The sequence below is a fragment of the Drosophila takahashii genome, chromosome 2L (genome assembly GCF_030179915.1).
Source record: "Drosophila takahashii strain IR98-3 E-12201 chromosome 2L, DtakHiC1v2, whole genome shotgun sequence".
In the NCBI taxonomy this organism is placed as follows: Eukaryota; Metazoa; Arthropoda; class Insecta; order Diptera; family Drosophilidae; genus Drosophila; species Drosophila takahashii.
Genome location: NC_091678.1, coordinates 9,955,099 through 9,979,448, shown reverse-complemented (window position 1 = coordinate 9,979,448; position 24,350 = coordinate 9,955,099). Strand labels below are relative to the sequence as shown.

Here is a 24,350-nt window from a genome sequence, read left to right as displayed (position 1 = left end):
TCTGAATTTACTTCCACTCAATTTTCTTTTATAAATACAATAAGGCATGAATGGATTCAATGAATTATTTCGAATTTTTTGTTTTATATGAATGAATTAATTATAATATTGAGTTTATTAGAATTAAATTAATTATAATTTTGAGTTGAATTGAATGAATGAATTCCGAAATAATTCGAACGACAATTTCTTTTGAAGAAGAAAGGGCCATAATTTTGTGATTAAATTTGCCTGAATTTTATTTACTATGCAGTTAAGCTTGATTTGTTAAAAATTTTACACTTTTTGTTCTCAAAAGAAAGCACAAAAAAACACTGGCAAATTCAAAAAATTCATAAAAATTATACATTCATTCATTTAATTCGAAATGAATTAGAAAAACATTCAATTTATTTCACATAGAATTGAATTAAACAAATCAGAAATTTATCAATTTTATACTACTCATATATTTGTTAATTCACTCAGGCAAATATTAAGACCATTGTAATTTTCTTGACCCATTAATGAGAAACTCGGAGTTCATTAACTTAATCATTTATTTCGAACTGCAGTGTTCGCTTAAACTAGTGTACAATAAGAAAACAATCAACATTATTCTTGACACAACAAAACACCGACTATGTGTTGTAGGTGTAGGAAATGGTGGGGATGTGGGCGTTGTTGAGCGTATTGTCGTGCGTCTCCTTGTCCTCGGGGATCTCGGGATCCTCGCGCTCCTCCTCCTCGTCGATGATGCTGATGTCGCGGATGGAGGGTCGATGGCTGCGTCGCCAGCCGCTGAGATCCTGCGGCTGCTTGGTCTTGGTCAGCAGCTTGGTGCCCGTCACCGAGATCAGGATAGCTCCGAGCGGAGCGGTTAGCACGATGCTGAAAACACAGATCGTCTGCACAATATTCGCCCAGTTGCGTTCGTCATCGGTGGCATCGTCGCCCAGATGCTTCAGGGCCACTGGACCGAGGGCGGCCTGTACCGTGGCCTTGGCCATCCACGACAATCCCACAAAGAATTTCTCCTTGGTGTTGAGACGATCGCCAAAGGCAATGCCCGCCGTGGTGAAAATGCGCAGAATGGCGCCCGTAAAGATGCAGGCCGCTCCAATGGACACCGTGTGCGAGTCCAGCTCGCGAATCTTGACGGTGGCACCGGTCAGACCGAATAGTATAGGCTCGAAGATCATCCAGAAGATCTCGAAGGCGGTGGACACCGGATTGTCCTCCACATCCCAGCCGTCCTTGCACCAGAACAGATTCGAAACGAAGGCCGCGAAGACGACGCCCAGGGGTCCGGCTCCCTCGAAGCCCAGTTCTTCGCTGCCGTAAATGGCCATCAGGCCGCCGGTGAAGAGGAGCAGCGTCCGCAGCGGCACCACATAGGCGTCACCCTTCTCCGGAAAGATGCGGGCCAGCGATCCCCAGATGACGCCAAAGCCCAGGCCGCCCAAAATGCAGACGGGAGCCTGGGCAATCTGATAGGCCAGACCCTTGTCCGAAAACATCACCGTGCTGATGATGCCGAAAATGGCCACCGACAGGGCATCGTCCACTCCGGCCACGGCCACCACCAGTGTGGGAATACCCTTGGCCACGCCATAGCCCTTGGTTCGCAGCCGGAACAGGCAGGGAACCACCACAGCCGGCGAAACGGCAGCAATGATCGAGCCCAGCAGGAAGGCCCAGATCCAGGGCAGGTCCAGCAGGAAGTGCGACATCACGGCCATCACAACGGCCTCCACGCACCACGGGATGATGCCCAGCTTCAGGATCGTCTTGTACACCTTCTTGAAGGCCTCCGGCTCCATCTCGAGGCCAGCTCGAGTCAGGATTATGGTGAGCGCGAATTTGCGCAGGTGGGCCGTTACCTTGGAGAAGTCGCCATCGATATTCGCCCAGCCCACGTTCTAAAATTATAAAATTAAGAAAAATCGTTTTTATTTTTTTGTGATAAATAAAAATAATAAATTAATTATTTTTTAGTGTTATGTAGTACTAAAAGTGAGTTTAAATTGAATGGCCGACGAGATAAAATACAATTTTATATAACGTAATGTGCCAAAAAAATTATTTTAGGATTTCAACGTTGCGAAATTGTCGTAAAAATTACTCATACGACACGTATAACAGTTAGAATTTGGTCGGAAAAAATCTTAAATTTCTAACCTTGTTAATAATATAAATTTCCAATTATGGTTTAAATGATTAACATGGCCAAATTATTATTTTTACAGCATAAATAAATGGTGTATATTTAACGCTCACCTGGAAGAGGATGCCCACCAAGAGCATTCCAATTAGACGCGGCAAGGTGGTCAGCGATATCAGGTAGCCACCGAAATTTGCGGCAACAGTGAGAACGACCAGACCGAACAGCTGTCCTCCAGGGGCAGCAGAGTCGCCGATAATCACAAAGGCCGTGACCCAGATAAGGACACCTGTAATTTAAGAAACGGGTATTAAATTTGTAATTTTAATATTCATATTGTAAAAAAATAAAAAAAAAAGCATAATGCATTGCATATTATGAAAATAAAACAAAAATATTTGAAACAATTTATTTAAAACTCTTGAGGTTAAAATCTATAAATTGAATTGGTCCGATTGATAGAGTTATGATGTCGCAAGAGTTTTCTTAATAAAGTCAATTTTAAATTGTTAACTGAGTTCGTTACTAAAAACTCTCAAGTTTAAAAATCTTTAAAAATGTAGAAAAATTCCAAGAGCCGTAATAAAATTAAGATTTTTAACTAAGTACAAATCGTCGATTTACTTTTGTAACCTAGTGGTATTATTGACATAGCCAATGGCAACATATGCTTTTTACAACCGTTCCGAATACTTTACTTACCAATCAATATAATTGAAACTAGGCGAGATACCGTCCTGAAGGTGGGACACAGTGGGTAGGGGAAGATCTTCTGCCAGAATGGCGGCTCCCAGGACGCAGATGGCTCCTCGCCGCGGCACTTGAGGCAGAATGTGTACATCCAGGACTCCTCCACGTAGTTGGCCCCGCCATTGCTGCTGTCGCCCCCGGAGGTGTGTCCCATCTGGTGGCCATTGTACTTCGCATTGAGCACGTCCAGCGCATTCTGTCGATAGTTTTCTGTGAAACAAGAGGAAGGTTCGTGGCCATTAATGAATGTATTATCAATACGGAAGCACCTAGTTCCCAGTTTACCTCAGGCCTCAAGAAAATTATCTCGTCAGCCATCATGGATCTCTAATTAGGTGATAACTACGTCCATAATATCATATCGAAGGGGAATACGTCAAAGGCAAGACCTACGCAATAATATTTGGAATTGGTAGAGCCCACTTCCCCCGCCTCGCTAATTGATAATGTCAACTGGAAAATGAAATAGACGCAGAACCCATAGCCCCCGATCAAACAGTTGGTCGAACTTGAGATATTTGCATTTTTCAACTGGCTAATTCAGGCCGCAATCTCAACGAGACCGTGACAATGAGGCGCTGGTTTTATAGGAAACTTCCTATCATTTTTAGGAGAAACACATTTAATATGTGTTAAAATATGTCTGATTCACAAAAATATTATTTACGCGTTACGTTTAAAAGCTTGCACTAAATGTTTGAAATTTTTAATTATTTTAAATACTTTTAAATTGAAAACAAAATCAGAGTTTTATTATAATTCAAATTGGGTAAGAGCTCGAAGTCAATTTAGTACGCAGCATATATTTATTAATAAATACTCATTGTAGCACGTTTTCAAAAGAATTTAATAGTTCATTCTGGTTTATAAAAACGTGACCGCTGCGGAAATATTTAACTGCACGCGTGAAAAGTTAGGAATAGACAATGTACGCCGCAGACAAAATAGAAAATATTTTAGGAATATTAAGTTTAAACTGATTAACTGGGTTTCTGTCTGAGATTTTAGGATCAGCAATTCTACCACTTACCATAGCTATGAGTCGAGGCCCGATCACTTTCGTTGTCATGGGGCACTGTATCCTTTAGAATGCTCTTCCTTCGCGCCGGTCCAATATCCGTGTGCGAATGCGTGGAAGTCTGCGATGAGAATACGAATCGAGGTTATTCCAACTGAATGACGAACTGTTATCGTTTGCCCATATATATTTTCATTAAGAGATTAGCTAGAACACAGCCAAATCCGTTTTTACGATGCACCCATCAACCGAATTGATCCCAATCGCCGGCGTCTAATGAACCTCTCCACTTCCACTCACCTGTGAAATTTTACGCCTCGGATTTTGCTCATAGGCGGGATTATCGTATCCAGCGCCGAGGCCTCCAGTTCCGCCGATCGCTGGCGGATCGGAAATAATGCTGACCCGCCGCTTGGGTTGGCTCTCGATGACAATGGTGCTCTTGTGGTTGCCAGCACCATTTCCATTGCCACTGCCATTCGAATTGGGCATGGGCACGTCGCTGGGCACTGGGATGGGGATGGGGGTTGGAGCGATTATGGTCGTCGGCGTGGTTATGGTCGCCGGAGCACCGCCCCCAGAGGGATAGGGATCCTCGCGAGCTCCTGGTTCTCCCGTGGCCGTCATCGTCTTATGGCTCTGGCGGATCGAAGTTTATAATCAGTTAACGTTACTCGTTGGATGGTTTTATGGCTAGATTAATGGCTCTCAACCTTACACTAAACATCTGACGCCGTTGCGAATCAAAAGTATAAAAATATTAATAAGCGATACGCGAGTTTTTACAACTATCTCGTTCGACGTTTAGCAATGAAATAAATTCATTACCACTCGGTGGCACTCCGCCAGCTGCAGGCGGACACACACACTTACCGAGGCCCTCACACACAGACACCTGCCGAATACACTGAGGGAAATGGCGAGCCGCTAATTGGAAAGCCAAACAGCTATTTATCAAAGTCAGGGAAGGTAGTATGTATAGTTATTTAAAAGTTAATGGAGACACAATCAATTTTTGTTTCGCCAAATATAGGTATTTATTTATTTATTAACTTATAATTATCCAAATATTTGTAGTTTGCCATGCAAAAAAATAGGTTAATACTCTAATGCGAAATTTTTCCAATAATAATGTAAAAAACTTTAAAAAATAATTATGGTTCTTAAGCATGAAAATATTATAATTTTTAAAATTATTCCCCATATTATATTTTTCTTTGGTTGCAAAAATATTTTTAAATGTGAATATTTTAAAAAATATTAAAGCACAGCTTGTGAGTTCGTCTATACATTGAATTTTCTAACTCTGGTTTTTTGGGTTTTATTATATACTGAAGATTCCTCTCCACATTATATATTAAATATTGTAAATATTAAAATACCTTTATCTAATCTATATTGGTTATTTTTCCTAGTGCCTTTGTGAACTTGTGAAAATGTTAAAGACTAACGTAAATATTAAATAAATATTGTAAAAACTTCTAAAAACCTCAATAAAAATTAACAACAATTAGCTTTAATTATATCACCCGGCCCGAAAGAGACACATGATATGCGGTCTGTGATATGGATATGTACCCATATCTCTTCCTATGAATATGTAAAAACCTGGTCGGTTCTCGCTTTGATGACCAAGAAGTTTTTTAGCCATTTGTTTGACGTTCCATTATGACGCGTTTTATCTAAATAAATTCACGCGAGCTCGGTTTAATTTCTGCCTCCTTCACCCCCCTTTTTTTTGGTTTTCTAACGGCGCGTCGAGACGTCTCGAAATAATGAGGCTGAATTGATTATTTTATACATTTGGTGATTATTTGTTTTTCGGGGCTTTCCGTTGTTTTTGCTACTTTTTCCGCTTCTGCGGCGAGGAGAACAAAATGTGACATCAAGTCATGCGGTTCGTTAGCTGAAATCAAACAAAGCCACAGGCATGTTGGTTGCCTGGCAAAATTGTTGATTTAAAATCGTTTTTTTCTCCTCCCCTGGAGTTGTTTAAAAGTTGCGTTATTCAATTTGCTAATTTATGGTTCACACAAAAGCTGGCAGCAAATAGCAGGTGACAAGTCTTTCTGAAATGCGAACAGATTGATTTGAAGCTGATGGTTCAAATCAGGAATCGAAGGAATTCGAAGGGTGAAGAATATGAATATTCAAGTATTCAAGTACGTTGATCTTATTCATTACAATCACTTTGTCATTAAACAATGTGCAACATGTTGACTTTATTCACGCTCTGATTAGAGCACTAAATATAGACTTAAATGGGGAGAATGGAGGAAGACCGGCAGTAGATATCAGGAAGGTTGGGAAGGTAGGAAAAAGTCTATTTGCAATCACAACTGCATAATTGCCCAGCCACGCTCAATGTTTTCAATTTTCACCTCTAATTAGCGCCGATTCAACAAAAGTCCGCTATTGATATGAGTAATTTGCTGTGATAAAATTGTTTTAGACAATATTTATGCTTGGACAGTCACCCCAGGAGGAGTGCGAGTGCCGCAGGCACTTTTCGGTCATCATCTCCATTTTAATCTGGAGCGATGGCTAAAAATTGAAGTGACTTTGTTTTCTTTTTTTGGAGGGGCTCGGGGCTCTAATTGACGCGTGTCTGGTATCATACAGACCCGAGTTGACAAACTTTTCGACACATCATCATCATCATTATCTTCATCATCATCGGCATATCATCGTCACGTGCTATCATGCGAACAAATGGCGAACAAAGCGGCTTAATTAGCATTCGTGTGTCATCTGTTGGGGCTTTAAGACATATATAAGCAAATATATCTGGCTATATAACCCTAAGTGTGCACCAATGGGCTAACTGTATGCCCGTCTACAGGTCATCTGTAGGGTGAATAACTCGGGGGAATCCTCTGCTTCTGCTAGGCAATTAATTTGGGTATTAAGTTATAAATTGGGGTTTTCAAACTTATAATGTTCATTACAAATAATTATTTGTTTCCTATTCCCTTTATTTATTTCCATCATTTTTATGGTATAAGGACTACCTTTTTTGTACGGCCAATAACCTAAGGTAGATTTACAGATATCCCTTTAAGATTTCCAAAAAAAAAATTTTTTCTAACTTTGAAATTTTTGTGAAAAGTATTTTTTTTTTTAAATTACAGTAAGTAGGTTTATTGTCATTCGATTAGAAATTATATTACAATCCTAACTCAGAATGTCCTTCTATATTTGGCCAACTTGTTATTACAAGCTCTGATAATTATAAATTTCGTTAAGTTTTGGCATTTAAGTAAATTAAAAATTTTAACTTTTAATTTAATAATGCAGCTCATTGTTCTTTGGGGTTTCTTGTATTTTCCTCAGAATCCTTGTGAATTATTTTTGCATTCAGCTTTGCTTTCATCGGTTTTTGCCGCTTTTTGACCTTGCCGGAGGTTGATCCCCTCCCCCAGCCCGCTCCACCGCCTTTTGCACCCACACCAAAAAGCATTTTGCATTGCCAACGAATGAACAACAACGAGGAATGATTCTACGTGACATGTTTGCCTGATCGGATTGGCCAAGCCATAAGCAAATTCGAAGTAGTTAGTTAGCTTGGGTCAGTTGGCCGGAGCGGTTGTTGGCCAGTTGGAGAGCTGAAGGGCTGGAGAAGACCGGATTACTTAGCACGAGCACTGCCAAGCCATTTTTGGCCCAAAAGGTTTTCTTTGCCGACCACTTCGAGCCCCATTGCACAATGGTTATAGCCAAAATGAGGGCCAACAGCATTTACATTTTACACCGATTTTGAAACAACTTTGGAGAAGGAGGTGTAGTTGGCTTAGTATCAGCTACCGGTGACGTGATTCACTTTCAAACCTGGCCAGACACCAAACGCATTTTGTGTTCTACGATTTCGCTTTTGTAATTGGCACTGTTGTTCTTCCTATGGCCATTGCTATTGTACTAATCTAATCGATTGCTAGAAAACTGCTCAATAATAGATAATCAAAGGAGATAATAAGTTTCGCATTCTTACACAATTAATCCCCCAAGCACTTCAGTGCAGGGAGCGTGTAAATTTTGAGAACAATTCACTTGAATCACTACGAATTCAAATGGAGGGAAAATTTAGTTGGTTATTTCTACGGATCGTTATCACGCAGAGTCACATGTGGCCGACTGGCAGATATGATGATATTGGACACTTGGCTAATCTCCCTTGGGCTTTTTCCGGTTACGATTAGCCAGTTGTAGGGCACTGTTAATTAACTATACGCTATGACGATTGTTGAATGAACCAATGATTTTAAATGTAATAGCTTTCTCATTTTTTTTTATATTCTGCTGCGTAGTCATAATGGGATTTCTTATTAATTTTAATAACTTAGATAGATTTGTTGCATAACTAAATAAGGAATAGATCTGCTTGACCTCTGCCGCACACGTACAATTACAAATTAAATTAATTTATTAAATTATTCACACAAATATAAAACAAAATGTCATTGTATTGCGTGCCAACCTCTGTTTTCAACCCTTAAATATTCATTTTGAAAAGTTATTTAGCCAAAGAAAAAAACTTAGTTCTCTTTAAATTATTCCTTAATCTAGTGTCTATTAAGCAATGTAATTTTCCTAAACCAATTCCTCACCACTTTCTATAAACCAAATATTTTCAGTTATTTCTTCAAAGAGCATATAATTTTCCATCGATCGAAGTTGAAAGAACTCTTAATTGGGTATCAATAAAACCGGGTTTATTACCACGCTTTGTTTCCTGACTGTTTAACTTCAGAGTGACGTCAAAGAAGACGCTCTAAAACTTACAGCTCAATTGATCAATTGTGCCTTCCCTGGACAAAGTTAAGGAGAATTCTTTAAATAGAGCTCGATTGAAGTTATCAAGTGGTAGATGGCATCAGTCGAATCTTTTATTGCAGTCGGATTTCGTTGGAGCCATTCGGGGCGAAGCTTTCACAAAGTTATCTCAGGTTGTATATTTGCATTAATTTATTGCAAATATAAAAGACTTTTCGATGATTGATCGCAGCATGTAGAAAATCCGTATAATATAATATGTTCGCGGCTTATCTGACAAACACCGTCGATAGGAAAGGGCGCTATACCGAAAAAGATTTAGCCATAAAGATGAAATCGAGTAAAAAGGAAAATAAAAATCCACCAAGCACTTGAGTGAGCCGATCATAAAAATCGAATGGCTATCGTTCGGTGGGCCGATAAGGGGAGGTGGGCGGTGGGCGGTGGCGGTAGCAGCTCGGGAACCCCTTATCGTACCGCCCGGATGAGTTAATTGGCTTGTATTGCCCTACTACCCCAACTACCGTGTGGCGAAGTGTGAATTGTGATTGATTCCGAATGCTAAATACGCAGACGGGATCGGGTCGGGTCCCCTTTTTGAATTGGTTTCACGATTGCGATCGGATCGCGAAATATGTGTGATTACTCCACTTACGAGTGTTTCATTAACAGACCCACTCCACTCGAATATCAATCAGCCATGAATGTTATTTCTATATGATCGGCTTCGGTTTCGGTTACGATTTCGTTTTCATTTTCGATTTCCCCTGTCTTGTTTTTGGGATTTCGACTCAGGTGGTTTTCGTTTATCTCCCTCAATTGCTGGGAATTGTTTATTAAAACATTATCAATATATCTGTAATCCGCAGTCGGATCCACTTCACTCTGTTCTACACTCGTTTTGTCTGGCTTTGGCCTTTGTCATTAGTCGCGTTGACAACTGCTAATTGTGGTAAGTGTTTATTGGCCCAATTTTCGAGGCATAAGATAAGATTCGTTCTGGGTTTCTCTTTTAATTATGCATGTATTTCCTTTACATTTAGTAGGGCCGCCTTATCACAGGTCTCTGGGTAAAACTTCCTCTGTTTATCTAAGCCGTACGAATTGTGAACCTAAATAATGAGTATTTTGGATGGATCCAAAGTATAAAGTTGGTTTATAATATCATAAAAGTGATTTTTTTGGCACGCGGCACTGTTTGATCTGGATTGGATATAAAAGTACTTCAGCGCACAGAAACAAAAATACTCTTAAAAGCGATTAGAAATTTTAGTTAGTTGAAAATAAATTCCCGAATGATATGACAGAAAAGTTGAATTAATTTATATAATGCTTACAAAGATCCAAATAGAACTCATTTAAAACAATATACTTATTTCTACATTCTACAATATAATGATAATTCATTTTAGTACCGTTCCACGCACTGCGTAGTTAATTTCATTCCTATTTCGCATTTATTATTTCCCAGTCCGATATAAATTAATGCGTTCTGGAACTCGTTCACTGCTTATATTATAGGCTTAACCCGGTTGAGATGCTCGATTAAACAAATTTTAAATTATGATACAATTGGTAGCACTGCAAATTGATTTTCCTCATGCAATAAAATGTTCTTATGCATTCATTTCGAGTTCATTAAGAAATCATTCACATTTCATTAATTTCGGCCAATATGCAAATGGGCAAAAAAACGTAAATAAAGTCAAATATATGAACCAAATTAATAACAGCTCAAAGTCGCAAGCGGGCGTTTTAATCATAAGCGAGTGTAATTTGCATTTGCACTTGTGCTCTTTTTTTCTGTCATTTAATTGGTTTGCCCAAAAAAACACGTACAGCCAGAAATGTGAAATATCTAAAGTATTTACTTTATTACAGCCACTGAACCCGAAGGTGGGAATAAGATGAAAGGGCGGTGGTGGGGAAAACCTACTTTGTATTCAGATGGCGGGCAGGAAATTAGACAACTTTCGTTGATGTCTCAAATCTCTGGGCACTTTGTCACTTTTCGTTGTTCTCGTTTGGTTACTAATTCACTTTTTTTCTCAGAAGAGTGGGTGTTGTCAATTAATTAAGACTCAGCAGTAGTCGTTCCTCGGAAACTTTTACTTTCATATTCACACAACGCGATCCATGAGTATGGAAAACTGAAAACTGAGGCGAAGACGATCCGCAACCTGGTTAAAATGACGACTAAATCGCTGCAAATTCCTGCAAGCGTTTTATAGGCACACACACAGGCAGGTCTGTAGACACAGTCGAAAGAATTGAATCGAATTGAAACCGCTCTCTTACTCTCTGACTCTCCGATTCCCGAAGAGCAGTACGAAGCAGTATATCGCTGTAAGTCTTTCCTTCTTATCTTCTTGTGCGATCCCATCCGATTTGATCCACCCACCTGAAAATGAAGGTGGGCCAAAGCCCGCTCTTTGGATAGGGCGTAAATCAAGTCGATCGGTAGCCAATGGTGTAAGCCATAGCTCTTTGCTACTGCATTGCACTATATCTCTAACCGAAGGCCCCTTCAGTTGGTATACCACGACCAATAAAATGGTCAACAAAATAATTTCCTACACGCTTCCCAAGCCACTTGACATCTAGCTTTGCTGGCTAGCTATAAATTTAATTCAGAATTTACCATGGCGAATGCAATGTCATAACTGTACAACTGTACTTGGCGCTGTGAAAATACATTATTTATATGGCCCAATATATGACACGAAAAAGTATGCAATAAATAATGATTGATGACTCGAGATAAAGGTTGGTTTTTCTTTAATTAGTCAGTCTTCAGGCGTTCAATCAATCGAAAATCGAAAGCGTTTGATGGCTTTATGGCCCAGCTAATCAATTCCCATCGATATGGTCGCGACTCTATGTTTTACCTATCATTTGATCAACTTTCGAGGGGATTTGGTAATTGAGACACATTGACTTTAGCGCGGAAGCAGGTGAACTTGTTAATTGACGGTCTAATTGATTCAACTTTATATAGTAATCAGCTTGCTTATCAATAATTCTAATAGCTCCCTAAAGCCCAAATATTTATCTAGATTAATCATTTGGAACAAACAAACACGCATTAAGTTGTCTGTTTATTTGTTTTCCATTTGCATAAAACCCAAATTGATGATTTTGGTCAATTTACCTTTGCCTAATTCTTACTGACAAATCATGATACATCCAAAACTGATAAAAGTGCTCGGCTTTATTTCACAGACAGCGAGTAGTAGTATTCCTTTTGATATCTGCGCCATAAACTGTGTTTATGTCCATAAACTCTTCAAAGATTTCCATTGCAATTCACTTGGGTAAACTAATTGTGATTAGAGCTATATAAGTACATGATACGAGTTATTATAAACCAAAAAAGCCAGAACAATTAAAACGTACGCAAAAATGTGCTTTCTATTGATTTAATTGGCTAAAATTATTATTGTCATTTTCAGTAGAGAGATTATTGCATAAATGTGACTTTGCCCGCATGCCATTAAAATTGATTTCACTCTTGGCATTTAATATTTATTGTAAATTTGTTTATCTAATTTCCGGCAATATATTTACCTATTTTCTGTCTATCTGCATATTGTTTTCGCACTCTCACACCAATTTGCTACACTAAATGGCCGAAATCAATTGAATTCGAACAATCCGCAAAATTGCAGAAATGTATAAACTTTTCGCATGGATCTGAACTTCTCTAATTATTTGAGTGGCAAAGCGGCAACCGTAAAATGCGTCACAGCACCGAGGTGGCGGCTGAAAATGTAGCTGGGTCAGGGATTTGTTTGGGGTCCCGGGGTCCCCATAAATTAACTTTGCCAAAATTACAAACATTTTCCCCATTAAAACCCAAATCACGGGGCCACACACCCTCAACGGAGGAGACACATACATATCCGGGATCGCCGCGGCGGACGGGAATGGAGCAATTTCAATTAAAGCTAATTACAACCAATATCGACTGCCAACAATGTCAAGCATCAAATGCGACGAAGCCACCCAAGAGGAGCCTGCTCGGTTGGTTGGATGGTTGGTTAGATGGAAGCCCGGCTAGTGTCATGTCTGGGTCGTGCACTGAGAGAAACTGCGGTGAAACGCTCACAAGGTGTCACTCAATGTCGCAAAGAGTCCTGCCTGCGGGGGGCGGTAAGTCCTGCGCGGGCGGGAGGGATGCATGAGTAAGTGTTGTTGTCGTTGTCGCCGCCAGCCACTGAAATGTGGGCATTGGGGTGAACCTCAGTCCGAAGACACTTCCAAGAACATACAAATGCTTTCTAGGAACACATTCTTATTTTTTGATTTTTTTTTTTGATAAAATAAAATGATGTCACAAAATCTAAAGGTGCACATTTCATTTTGACAGGCGACTTAAATATTTAGCATTGTTTTTATGTGATTCTTAGGATGGACCAATGTTTAAGATTAAGATTTAAGTTAATTTAAGATTATAAAAAAAACTAAATACTATTTAGCGATTTTTAAAGTATATATTGATGTATATACATACAATTAAAATTATCTAAAGTAGCCGGGTTTTTTGGAGTCCAGAAACAATTTCCTTTCGTTCTTTCTAAAGCACATCACGCATACGCCAGGTGCACATGCCAACAGTAAACTGCATTGTTACTAAGGCAAACATTTTAAAAAATTATTCAACATGAATTTAAAGATCCCAAGGGACTGTGACTTTAAAACTTGGGTCCACTCTAAAGGATGTACGTAGGCGGCTGCTGCTTGAGGGTCCAAAGGCTAGTGTCTGAATTTGAGTCACAACCCGTTGCAAATGCTGCCGTTGTTGTCGTGGAATAATTAAAGCAAATTTGCACTTCAGACAGTCGCCCGTGGAAAAACAACGCAAACATCTCAGCCCTCAACACTGGCGACCCACAACAAGAGCGGAGCCAAATCACCAGACCCAGGTACAATCGAGGATACCGCCTCCTTAAGGAAGAACAAAAACACATAGGAATGGCAAGTATAACTGATTCGACTTTAGAATACCCGTCCTTCTGGTCCTTCAAAAAGTATTGCATTCCTTAGAGCGCAATAAACTACTCTTACAATTATTCAAAAGAAGTACAAAGCATCTTTAAAACTTTGAGCTCATTCTACTTGAGATATGGCTCTTAAATACACTAATATTTTGTGGATGCTTATCTGCTAAGAATGCTTTCTCCTTATTCTTATGACAAACATTCTATCGACTCATATATACCCTTTTTACCATACGAATACCGGTTATAACAACAACGCCGTCAACTGCCAACATCAACAAAAAAGGGGTGCTCGAAAGTGCTTCCAGCACTCGTACCTCCTACAACGACAATAGCAACAACAGCAATGCAGAACAAAACGCCAGTCAGCCGGGAAAGTACGCAAAAAAATGTCTATATGTACGCTAGGCAAGGTACGAGTACGAGTATATATGTTTATGCCACCATAATATGGAACAGAGCCAGCAACACAAAAAACAATACCAGTGAGTGGCACACAGCGCTCAAACAGGAGCGGTTCAATTAGATGAGAAGCTGTAAAAATGGTGAATCACTTGAATCGCTAATTTGTTTTTTCACAATAATTTTGAATTTTTAAATAAGAAAAGTACTTTGGAGAAGAAAATAAAACCTTTGTTGGGTTTTATGAAATTAAAATTCGTAGTAGCATTATTACGTATACGTAATTTTTTGCGTTTGCGTATACGTAATTTTTATAAATGCAAGAAGGGATTTGTTAAGAACGACAAAAATATACATACATACGTAACTTGGAAGGGATACTTGGTAACAAATTAAGTCAAACTAGATAAAAATATTTTATTTAACTTCGATATAACTCAAAAAGCCTTTCATTTCTAAATATCATATATTTAAAATATGTTTTTCATTTTTTGTGTTGATTGTTTTTCAGTTAATGTAGCACACATGTTCAAATCCTTGTACTATTCTGCCTATCTTAATAAAATAAAGAGAATAATATTTGATTGGGAAAGGGAGGGCCTTTTAATCCGGTCCTTACCCCTCCGCTCCTGTGGCAACGAGAGCTTGGCGGAAAAAAGGAAACCGAATGGCGGCCGCGATGTCGGACTCGGGCAGCCGATGCCGATGCCCGATTCATGATGACGACGAGGAGGAGGATGTGGATGTGGATGTGGATGACGATGCTGCTGTACCTCGGCTCTTCCTGTGGCTTTTCTCACTTGCTGAGCGCAACAAGGACCAAAAAATGCCAGCACGGCAACAACAATGGAACAACAACAATAATAATAGCGAATGGCAACAATAAACTGGGCTTGCGCCAAAAACGAAATACGAAAATTTGTGGGAAAAGCGAACGAGAGTCGTTTTCTCACGACGACAGGAGCAAAAGCAACAACAACAACAACAACAAAGGAGCAACTAGATGGGAAAACAAAATCACACACACACGCACACGCACAAAGAGCGGCTCTCACAAAAAGCTGCTCAAAGTCAAAGTTTCGGGTGTGTGTGAATGTGTTGGTAAGAGAGATTCACCCGAAAAAGTTTTTCAACTTGAAATTGAACTGTGTGTGCCATAGTTGAAGGAAGAAGAAGCAGCGTCAGACAAATTGGAGAGCGGCAGTTGTTGTTGCTTCTGATTCAGATTCGGATGCTGATGCTGCTCTTCTCTCTCCTCCTGCTCTACACCGAAAGAAACAATGAAATTAAGTGACAAACCATTTTGACAGGCTTTACAAACTATTTTCGATATAAAAAGGACCTTTTCAAATATCAACACATAAAAAATAAAATAAAACATTTGGTTGAACAAGGGTATTAATTCCTAACCGTTGTATTTATAATTTTGCTTAATTTTTTTTTATTAATTTAAAATAGACAAAACTATAAAAATAAACAAATATTATTTGGGTAGGGATGCTAATTGAACACGGTCCTTTGATCTACACTCTACAAATCGTATGTTACAAATTTAGATTTTTCTTAATAAATGTATTTTTAATCGGCAAATCTTAATAGCATATCAAGGGGATTTTTCCTCTGTGCACTGTAGCTGGCTTTGTTGTTGTGGGAGCGAAAATATTTTAACGCAATTAGAGTCGGAGCATCGTCGTTGTCGTTGTGTCAGCATCAGAGCAAGAGCGAACGCGCACGCAGACGGACACGGAGCACGGATAAAACGGGCGAAGGACAAGAAAAACCTAGAAAGGCCAGCACAAGAATAGAAGGCCCAAGTGTGTGATGTGATGTGTGAAAAAAGAGTGCCTCGAAGGTAGTGTAAAAAGTGTGACCAGCAGTGGTAAAAACCTGTGCAGACTCAATTAACTGTGAAAACCTGCTGCACACACACCGTACACCAAACACACACGCGACACGGCACACACACACGGACACCCCCGTAAAGTGAGAGTGTGTGGAGGAAAGAGAGCCACAGAGAGGTGAAGGTGAAGCTGAAGGAGAAGCGCGAACAATTTGTTGAATACAACGGGACTGGACTGCCGCAAAAGGAAAAAGCGAAAGTGAAAACCAAAGAAAGTCAAACTAAATTTTGATACGCCAAAAACTGAAATAAAACTAGGCGGAAGTTCCCAGCTTGCCCAAACAAACACTAACAAAATAGGAAAAAACATAAAGAACTCAAAAAGAAAAGGGGAGAAAATTGGCGGCGCAAAAGTTAAAAGGGACAAAGACGATTAAGCAGCTTGCCAAGGACGAGGACCAACAGCCCGAAAGGTGAGCCCAAATAAGTCAGGCAAAAGAAGAAGGCAAAAAAGAAATGTACAGGCAAAGTTGCTCCTAGCGACACAAGGCAAAGGCAAAGGGAAAATAAAGAAAAAAATAAAAACGCCCCAAACAGATTTTTTCCCTCTTGGAAAGTGACAGTCGTCGACGTCGCCTTGCAACGCCTCAAGAAGCCTCTGCTGACGTCGCAGCCTCCCCGCTCTTCCATTCACCCTGAGCTCAAGAGAGAGACCTCTCACTCCCGCTTTCCCAGCCGCCCACTTTCACAAAACCTCCCACGCCCCCTCCCCTCCCCCTCTCCCCCTCGTAGTTGTTGGTTTTCTTGTTATTCATAGGCAAACATAGGCAAACAAGCAGAAGCAAAGCAAAGAGCAACCTGCGTGGCTGCGAACAACAACAGCAAACATCCCAGCAGCGCTGCGAGGGCGGTTCTCAAAATGAAATTAGCCCGACTGCGTATTAGGCCCACTTTTCGGTTTTCCGTTTCGATATTGGCCATCTTTTGGGTTAATGCCATCAACATCATCATCATCATCAAAGGAAGCAACGCGCTCGCCCCGAAAAGTATACTATGGCTTTTGGTGTGCGGACCGCGTTAATCCCATCAAAAAGAATTTTTAAAGAACTTTCCAAAGCGGCGAAAAGTCAACCGACATATCAAAAATATCAAAAACCCGTAGAAAAACTCTGACCTTACATAACCTTTTTCATCGAATTTGTTTATCCAACAAGTTTTTTCGGCTATGAAAAACAGCGAAAACTTTTGAATATCTTTTGTCAATGTGCTTTCTTTTTGACTCAGGATTATTATTCCCTCATTCAGCCATGAAACAGTAATCCTCTGGCCAAACCAAATTTTTTGCATCAAACTTTTGGGTAATAACAATTTTTCCTATAACACGGCACTATGGGTAATTTGACCACTTTTTGTGGCATTAATTAATAACTTAAAAACGACCCAATAATTAGCCATTCGGTTTTTTTAATTTAACTATATTAAATTTAAAGAAACTTTTGTTTAAAAAAATAGGCGTGATTCCGCCTTTTTTTTTGGAAAAAAAAATTTTTCTCTTAAACGTGAAAAAAAAAATTTTTTTTTTAATTTATTTTAATAAGAGCAACGTATTCAATTTTTAAAAAATATCAAAGTTTTCCATTTTTGTATTTTTGAATTGCAAGTTTATTTTTATAATTATTACCATTATAATTTCTAACAAAAATACTATAAACCTTTATAACAAAGTTATTGCAATGAAACAATGATGAAAATTAATTTTGAAATAATTAATATTTAATAACAAAGATAGTTGCATACCGGTTTTGCAAAGATTGTACCGTAACTGACATTCACGATACAAAAATACGTGAAATATTCATGTTTGGATGGAGGTCTTAAAACATTTATTTCAGAGAAAGTGCGCAAAAGTGCACTTTTATACTTACTGAGTTTAAAGAGTATTAAGTACTCGACAAGATAAAAAAGGTTCCAGATCTCGAAAGAGCTGGACTCATTTTGTAGCTCCATTTAAAAATAAAAATTCAATACCAATTTTAATGTTTTTTGAGGTTAGATTACACCCAAGATTTTAGGAACACCACAGTCAATAAATACATCGGAACGCTAACAAAAAAAAGTTACATGATTTTGTGATTGAACTGCATTTCAAAAACGGCGCTGCGTTGCTTCATTATACTCTTTTTGATCATTCAAACTTTTAATCAAAATAAGCGGTTTACCAGCGCTGCCATCTCGTTGAAGCACTAGCAGGCTTTCACAGGTGATAACTTAACAGTGATGCACACTGTTAAACTTTTCTGTTAATAACATTTGACATTCATGTTATCCTAATACATTGTGATTGACAAATCCAATTTCTAAGGACTTTTTAAGAGTGGGTTTTGGCCAAAAAAGTGGTCAAATTACCCATAGTGCACGGTTTTAACACTTTAAAATACTGGCTCAGGAACTCAGTTTTTTTGCAGAAATGTTTTAAACACCGAAATTCCTAAGATCAGATTCCGAATTCAACATTGTAATTTTATTTTACTAGACTTATAGCGAATTAGTATTAATAATGGAGTTTAGTAGTAAACAACAAAAGGTGTCTTAATCAAAAAACCTTTAGATCCACTTGAAATCCATAATTTACCTTTAAGCTGATTAAAAGTTCAGAAAAACTGTTTTTAAGCTGATTAAAAGTTCAGAAAAACTTTAAAGCAACAAGAATAACAAGATTTTAATGGATTTTATTTTCACTACTTTAGACTATGACTGATTTCCCAAACTCAAGAAGCTTTCCCGATTATAATCTTGTATCTCTCGAAGCTGTGCTCCTGGCAATATCCAGTTTCTTGCTACCATTTGACCTCCTCTCGTTTTTCGACGGCTGGCATTGGCGGCAGTGATAATTCATGTCCCGCTGACATTTTTGGGTCAAAAAACTAAAATATTATGTGGTCGCTCTTGCCATTTCGTTGAAGTGTGTGCGTAGGTCTGTCTGCCTGTCTGGGTTTAGAGCCCTGTGTCGGTGGTTTGTAGTCATTATTTCATCCAACCTTCGGAGGACCGAGTCCTTGCCATCCTTGCTATCCATCATACCCATTGAAGGTTCGTTTTTCCCGTTTGCCTATTTTCCTGCGGTGCGTGTGTCGAGTCCGCCTGGCATTTGGGCAGATTAAAATTGCATCCGGCGCGCCAAACAAAAGACTGTTGACCAATTTCGCTTAAACATAAAACAAGGAAAGGAAAAATTACCAGCGGTCCTGGCAATGGTTCAAGCTGGCACAAACACTCACACACACTAAATAGCGCAGCCAGCACATAAACACACGAAGGCAAACAGAAATGAATTCATAGTAAAAGTCTTAATTGAAATTTTTGCTTGAAATGTGTACAGAGGGGATTTTTTTACTGTTCTGCGGCACCTAAAATGAAAGCGATGTGTCCATGGCGGGACCTGTGTATACATATATCATCCATATATATATATAAATATATATGTGTGCGAGCTGGCTGGCGGCAACTTTGTGTGGCTCCCGGACTCCGGAGAAGCCAAGTCGGGCGGGGAAAAAAGCAAAAGTCGTGGCCTGTGGTGTTAACGGATCTGTTGCCCAGAACGGTGGATGTGGATGAGGATGAGTTTCCCGGGGATTGGCAGTGGGATAAGGTGGAACTTTGTTCGGCTCTTGGCTTTACCTTTGTATCATATTCTTTTATTTAACTTTGTGTATGTGTTTTGTATTTCTATTAGACTGCCTCCTCCATTCGCTTCGCCAGCCAAGCAGGAGGCAATCAGCGCGGCAAAAGAAATGAGTTAAATGTTTGATTACAAAATTGCATTCTACACCTTGGAGAATTCCTCTTAATTTCGAATTCTCAATTTAGTTAGTGTGAGCATCGAATTTCGCCAAGGGATGGCTGGTGTCTAATCAAGCCGAAATTACTTTAAGAGAGCGAGCAAACGACTGGAATTTTAATTAGACCAAATGGGTTTCAGTACCTTGCAACATGTGCTTTAATTTTTAAAGAAGTCTTCATACAATTAACATGAGTACCTTTGTATATTTCTACATATTTTGTATTTTATTAAATTAATTAAGCCATTTTTTGTAAATTTGTTAAAATAGGAAAAAGTATAATTCGTTCACGCATCAATACACGTTTTCGTATTATTTTTAATTGAGAGAAACTCGGCATAAAATTATAATTATAATCGAATACAAAGTAGTTACATTTTTCAATAATTACGCATTCTGCACGTTGGCCAACCATAAGTAAATTATGCACAACTTTATTTACCTTCTTAAATCAGGCTCGAATAATGATTTTTAATAAATGGTTTATAGTGTAAAAAAATATCAATTAAGCCAATTTATTCTTAACGAAGCTGAAACGCGTATTTGCGCATAATCGGTGTGAGTCACAATCAAACGAATGTCAACAAGTAAACAAATGTCAGGTGAAATGTGACATAAATAAATGGGACTAGGTAAATGTTATCAGAATAAATTTAATTATTTATTAACATTAAATTACAATTAATGCAGCATTAGTAATTTAATTATTTAAACTCAACACCTCTATATTTGATAAAAAAAAAAGATCATTCGGATCTTTCAACAATATTTGCACAGTTTTGTGATAAAAAAAGCATTCAAATTCATTCCGCATGTTTGCTATACCTGAATAAATAATAACTACATTTTGATTACTCGCGTATGATAGTGTAAATAAAAAAAAATCAAGGAAGGTGAATGATTATTTTATGAAAATAAATAAGTTGATAGAATATCGTTCATTAAAATAAAGATTGACAAAGCGATAATTAGTTTGGTGCTTTGCGACAACAAAAAATTTGCCTAAATTAATTTTAGATTTAATTAGGTTTCCAAATTATTTAATTAATCCGTTGAAATTTTGTCCTTTATTAAAACTTTATTTGTTCCACTTAGCGTATATTACGCATACGCACTCAGCCACTATATTTTGGAAAATGGAAACTTATGTTAAAATTGTTTAGTCAAGTCTCCATAATGTATGACTTTTAATTAAACATTATTTATTAGAGAAATTTAACTGTGGTTCACAATCATTGCATATTATGAAATTCTGTGAATATCTACATTATTGTATAGTTTTAATTGCCTAGCTAAAAACCGCAAATAGCTCCTTCGGAGAGAACATAGAAATTTGTGTATCCATTAGCTTTCTAAACAAAATATATCTTATCGAAAGTGGAAAATTAACAAATGGCCAAGAGATTAGGGGACATGAGTAGTGGTGAGAAATCTACATGGCTATAAACACAAGATTCAACACTTTTAGGACCCATGCCGAACTACCCCGCCCACTGCCTACCGCCCACCACCATCACCCCGCCCCTGAAGTCATTTGCTTTGAATGGGGAATGAATCTGAATCGAAATGTTGTGTTGGCTGAAATTTATGTGTCTATTGCCAAAGGATTCTGTGTCTATGCAAAAGGGGACACAAAGGAGACACGAGCCAAAGAAGATGAGCCTGAAGATGAGCAGGGAAAGCTAAAGAAATGGGCGGGGGGCGGCTGCCACTCCCACTTCCACGCCCCCTAGTAACTGACAAACACACACAGACAAACTCGCTCGCATACATACGCAATTACACGCCCACTTTGCTTTATCTTTGTAACTGTTACAAAACTTGGCTTCATCTTCTGCAGATTCTTCCCTTTTTTTCCAGTCGTTTGCGAGTGTGTTGATGTGCCATCTGTGCGTGTGTGTTTGCGCCTCTGTTTGCGTTTGTGTTTGTACTTGTATCTGTATTTGTTTATCTTGGCCAGAAGCTATATAGTTTATCTATGTGCATGTTTGCTGTTTGCTGGTGGCCGTCGGCTGGTGTACACTTTTCCGCACTTATTCCATATTTAAGAGGCAATTTATATTCCCTTTTTTTGCACTCGCATTCCGTCTCGCTCGGCGGCTCCTTGTAGCCCATATCGCCGTATCTCTCCGTCCCTTTCCCTATCCCCATCCGTCCGGCGGTCTATTCAGACTGCCATTCAACTTCAGCTACAGTTTCCGCTGCTCTACTCTACTCGGCTGGTTCTGTTTCTGTTTCTGATTCTGTTTCTGATTTAGCCGCCGCCAACACAGCGCACAACACGGAAAAAAGTTGGTAGGACATAGAGAACCCGACTAAAGGATACTTAGTAGTCAGGCCATGGGTATCCTTTAAAAGAAAATTTATCTTTTTATATAAAAACCTCGAATTCTGAGGTTCAACGTTCAAAGTATAAATAATGTTCATTTGATTATACCCAATAATTATAGAAATTTTGAAAGTTCATAAACATTTATTCATCTTTTTATTATCATCATCATATGTTATAAAAAGTTTATGAATATTTATATTTGCTTTTGTGCTTTTTTTATTGTTTAAAGCTCATATAATTTTCAGTACAATAAGAAGTTTATTTATATTATCAGAATTTTACAACGCAATCCGGAAGGCAGTGCTGATTTGAAGAAATTTTTGTATTTTGTATTACTTATTTATTTATTTATTTTGCCAACAGAACAACCTTTACTAGCTACTTATACGATTCAAACAACTTCTCCAAAAATGTAACACCATGATTTAAAAAAATAATATTGAAAACTATGCAAACATTTCTAAACGACTTTTCCATTTTTCCCTAATTGGTTTTAGCACTTAACGGCTAGCTGCCCACTTTTAATATTAGTTGGAGTTGTAGCAGCTGTAAATGATCTGGCTCTATGGAATTGAATTCGATTCCACCTAAACGTTTAGCCCGACCCACTCACTTTTTTTTTCCTGTTACGAAAACCGTAACGAATGCAATAAACCCTTCTGCGATTACCGGGTATCGAGGGCTCCCGACGCCCACTAAGCAGCAAACAGAAGCTAACCACTGATGATGCCGGTCCATCCCGTTCCAATTTTCCGCGGTGGTCTAAGCCCCCCCCCCCCCTCTCCCCACCCCTGCGGCTGTCAGCAGCCAATTATCATTTTTCGAAATGAATAAAAACGCTGCCTGTGCCCGCCAACGACGTTCTTTCCATCCGGATGAATGGTGTGCGTGTGCCACGTAGAGTCAGTCTATCCAAATGGCATTGCCATAGCCACAGTTGCCACGGACTTGGTCGCCTAAGTTGCCACCGTATCTTTGCACCTTGCGGCCATATTGCAGTGGTTCGCAATCCAAATCCGAATCCGAAATCCCCCTTCCCGTGCCTGTTGCCCCTCGGCTTTTCGTTGCTGGCTTTTCCTGCTTTTTTATTGTGTCATAAATTATTCAAACGTAAACATCATCAGCAGGCGGCAGGCAGCGGATCAGGATAAAGATGCGGCTCAGCCTTCGGCCTATGTATCTGTGTTTGCCCGATACACGCTCCTCATCCTCATCCTCGTGCTATCCTCATTATCAGAGGCAGACGTTTAACGCACACTCTACACTCTGCGCCCACACTCAAATATTGTATATGGTATATGGCATATCCTCGTATATCCTGGCCCTCTGCATGTGCTTATTTTTGTATCTCTCATACGACGACTGTCCCCCGCAGACAAGGCACACTGGTTGGGGATTACTATGAATAACTTATAAGGTTGCAACATTTTAGGCATCATTAACAAACCATTGAAAATATAAATAGTTTGACCTTAACAATAATTACCAATACAGAACAAACGATTTTACTCCTTAAATTCCCAATTTCCAACCAATATAATTATATTTTTACCTATTTCATCACTATCTTTCTACATTCCATTTGATATATTCATTTTACAGGAATTGTACCCCATTGTAAAGCAAAGCAAAAAATGTTTTTCATTTTCAACAATATTAATTTTTTCTTCTACGAATTATGCTTTTAAAAAATCATACAATATTTCTCAAACAAATTGCGCATTTATTACTCTTGAGTTAAAGCATGAAAAACAAAAGGGATTTACTTGTTTAATACCATTTTGTTTAATTTTTAATTGGTTGATTCATGAATCATGATATCAAACTTTATTTCATATCATTCTTTGTCTTCTTCAATTTGGACAGCAAAAATGCGATTTGCATTATTTATTAACAAGTTAAAACATGTAAAATGATACTGATTGCATTGGCCAGCCGTTTTGCAATAAATAAATGTGAATTTCAATATGAAATTCAATGCAATTCGCTTGTGTGAAGGAGTTTTTTCAATCAAATTAAATAGGCAAAGCCTCTTATACTTATACTAACACCCTGAATTCTCTTATTACCGAAGGTTCACACAAAAGATTAAATTCATTTCCATTTGAGATTTCAAGCTTGGACTAACTCTGGTTATTTCTGTTTGATTGCAATTTGAAATTTTCAGCTAAGCCGAGATAGGCATTTATCATCTTAAAATCGATTCCTTGGAATTGCATTTTACTTTTGTTCATTTAGGAAGTACAAGGGATTTTA

General features: G+C 38.6%; 2 protein-coding genes across 3 annotated transcripts in view; one reads left to right on the top strand and one right to left on the bottom strand.

Annotated features, from left to right (window-relative positions):
* Positions 1–521: 521 nt before the first annotated feature.
* On the bottom strand, positions 522–10,869 carry Nha1 (Na[+]/H[+] hydrogen antiporter 1). 2 transcript variants are annotated; one of them, XM_017144673.3, is made up of 6 exons: positions 10,618–10,869; positions 4,212–4,550; positions 3,924–4,032; positions 2,846–3,103; positions 2,260–2,432; positions 522–1,901 (listed from the first exon to the last, which is right to left on the bottom strand). In XM_017144673.3, exons 2-6 carry the CDS (start codon positions 4,536–4,538, stop codon positions 621–623), a joined length of 2,148 nt encoding a protein of 715 aa, XP_017000162.2. In that variant the 5' UTR covers positions 4,539–4,550; positions 10,618–10,869; the 3' UTR covers positions 522–620. The 2 variants fall into 2 exon arrangements, with proteins under 2 accessions (XP_017000162.2, XP_070067688.1); XM_070211587.1 differs by lacking the exon at positions 10,618–10,869 and adding an exon at positions 4,630–4,688.
* A 3,893-nt stretch (positions 10,870–14,762) lies between these two features.
* The window catches only part of Nlg2 (Neuroligin 2), a 31,966-nt gene continuing 22,378 nt past the window's right edge, over positions 14,763–24,350 (top strand). Inside the window, exon 1 of the mRNA XM_044394940.2 lies at positions 14,763–14,852. Coding sequence (XP_044250875.1) covers positions 14,763–14,852 — 90 coding nt within the window. The remainder of the gene's footprint in view (positions 14,853–24,350) is intronic.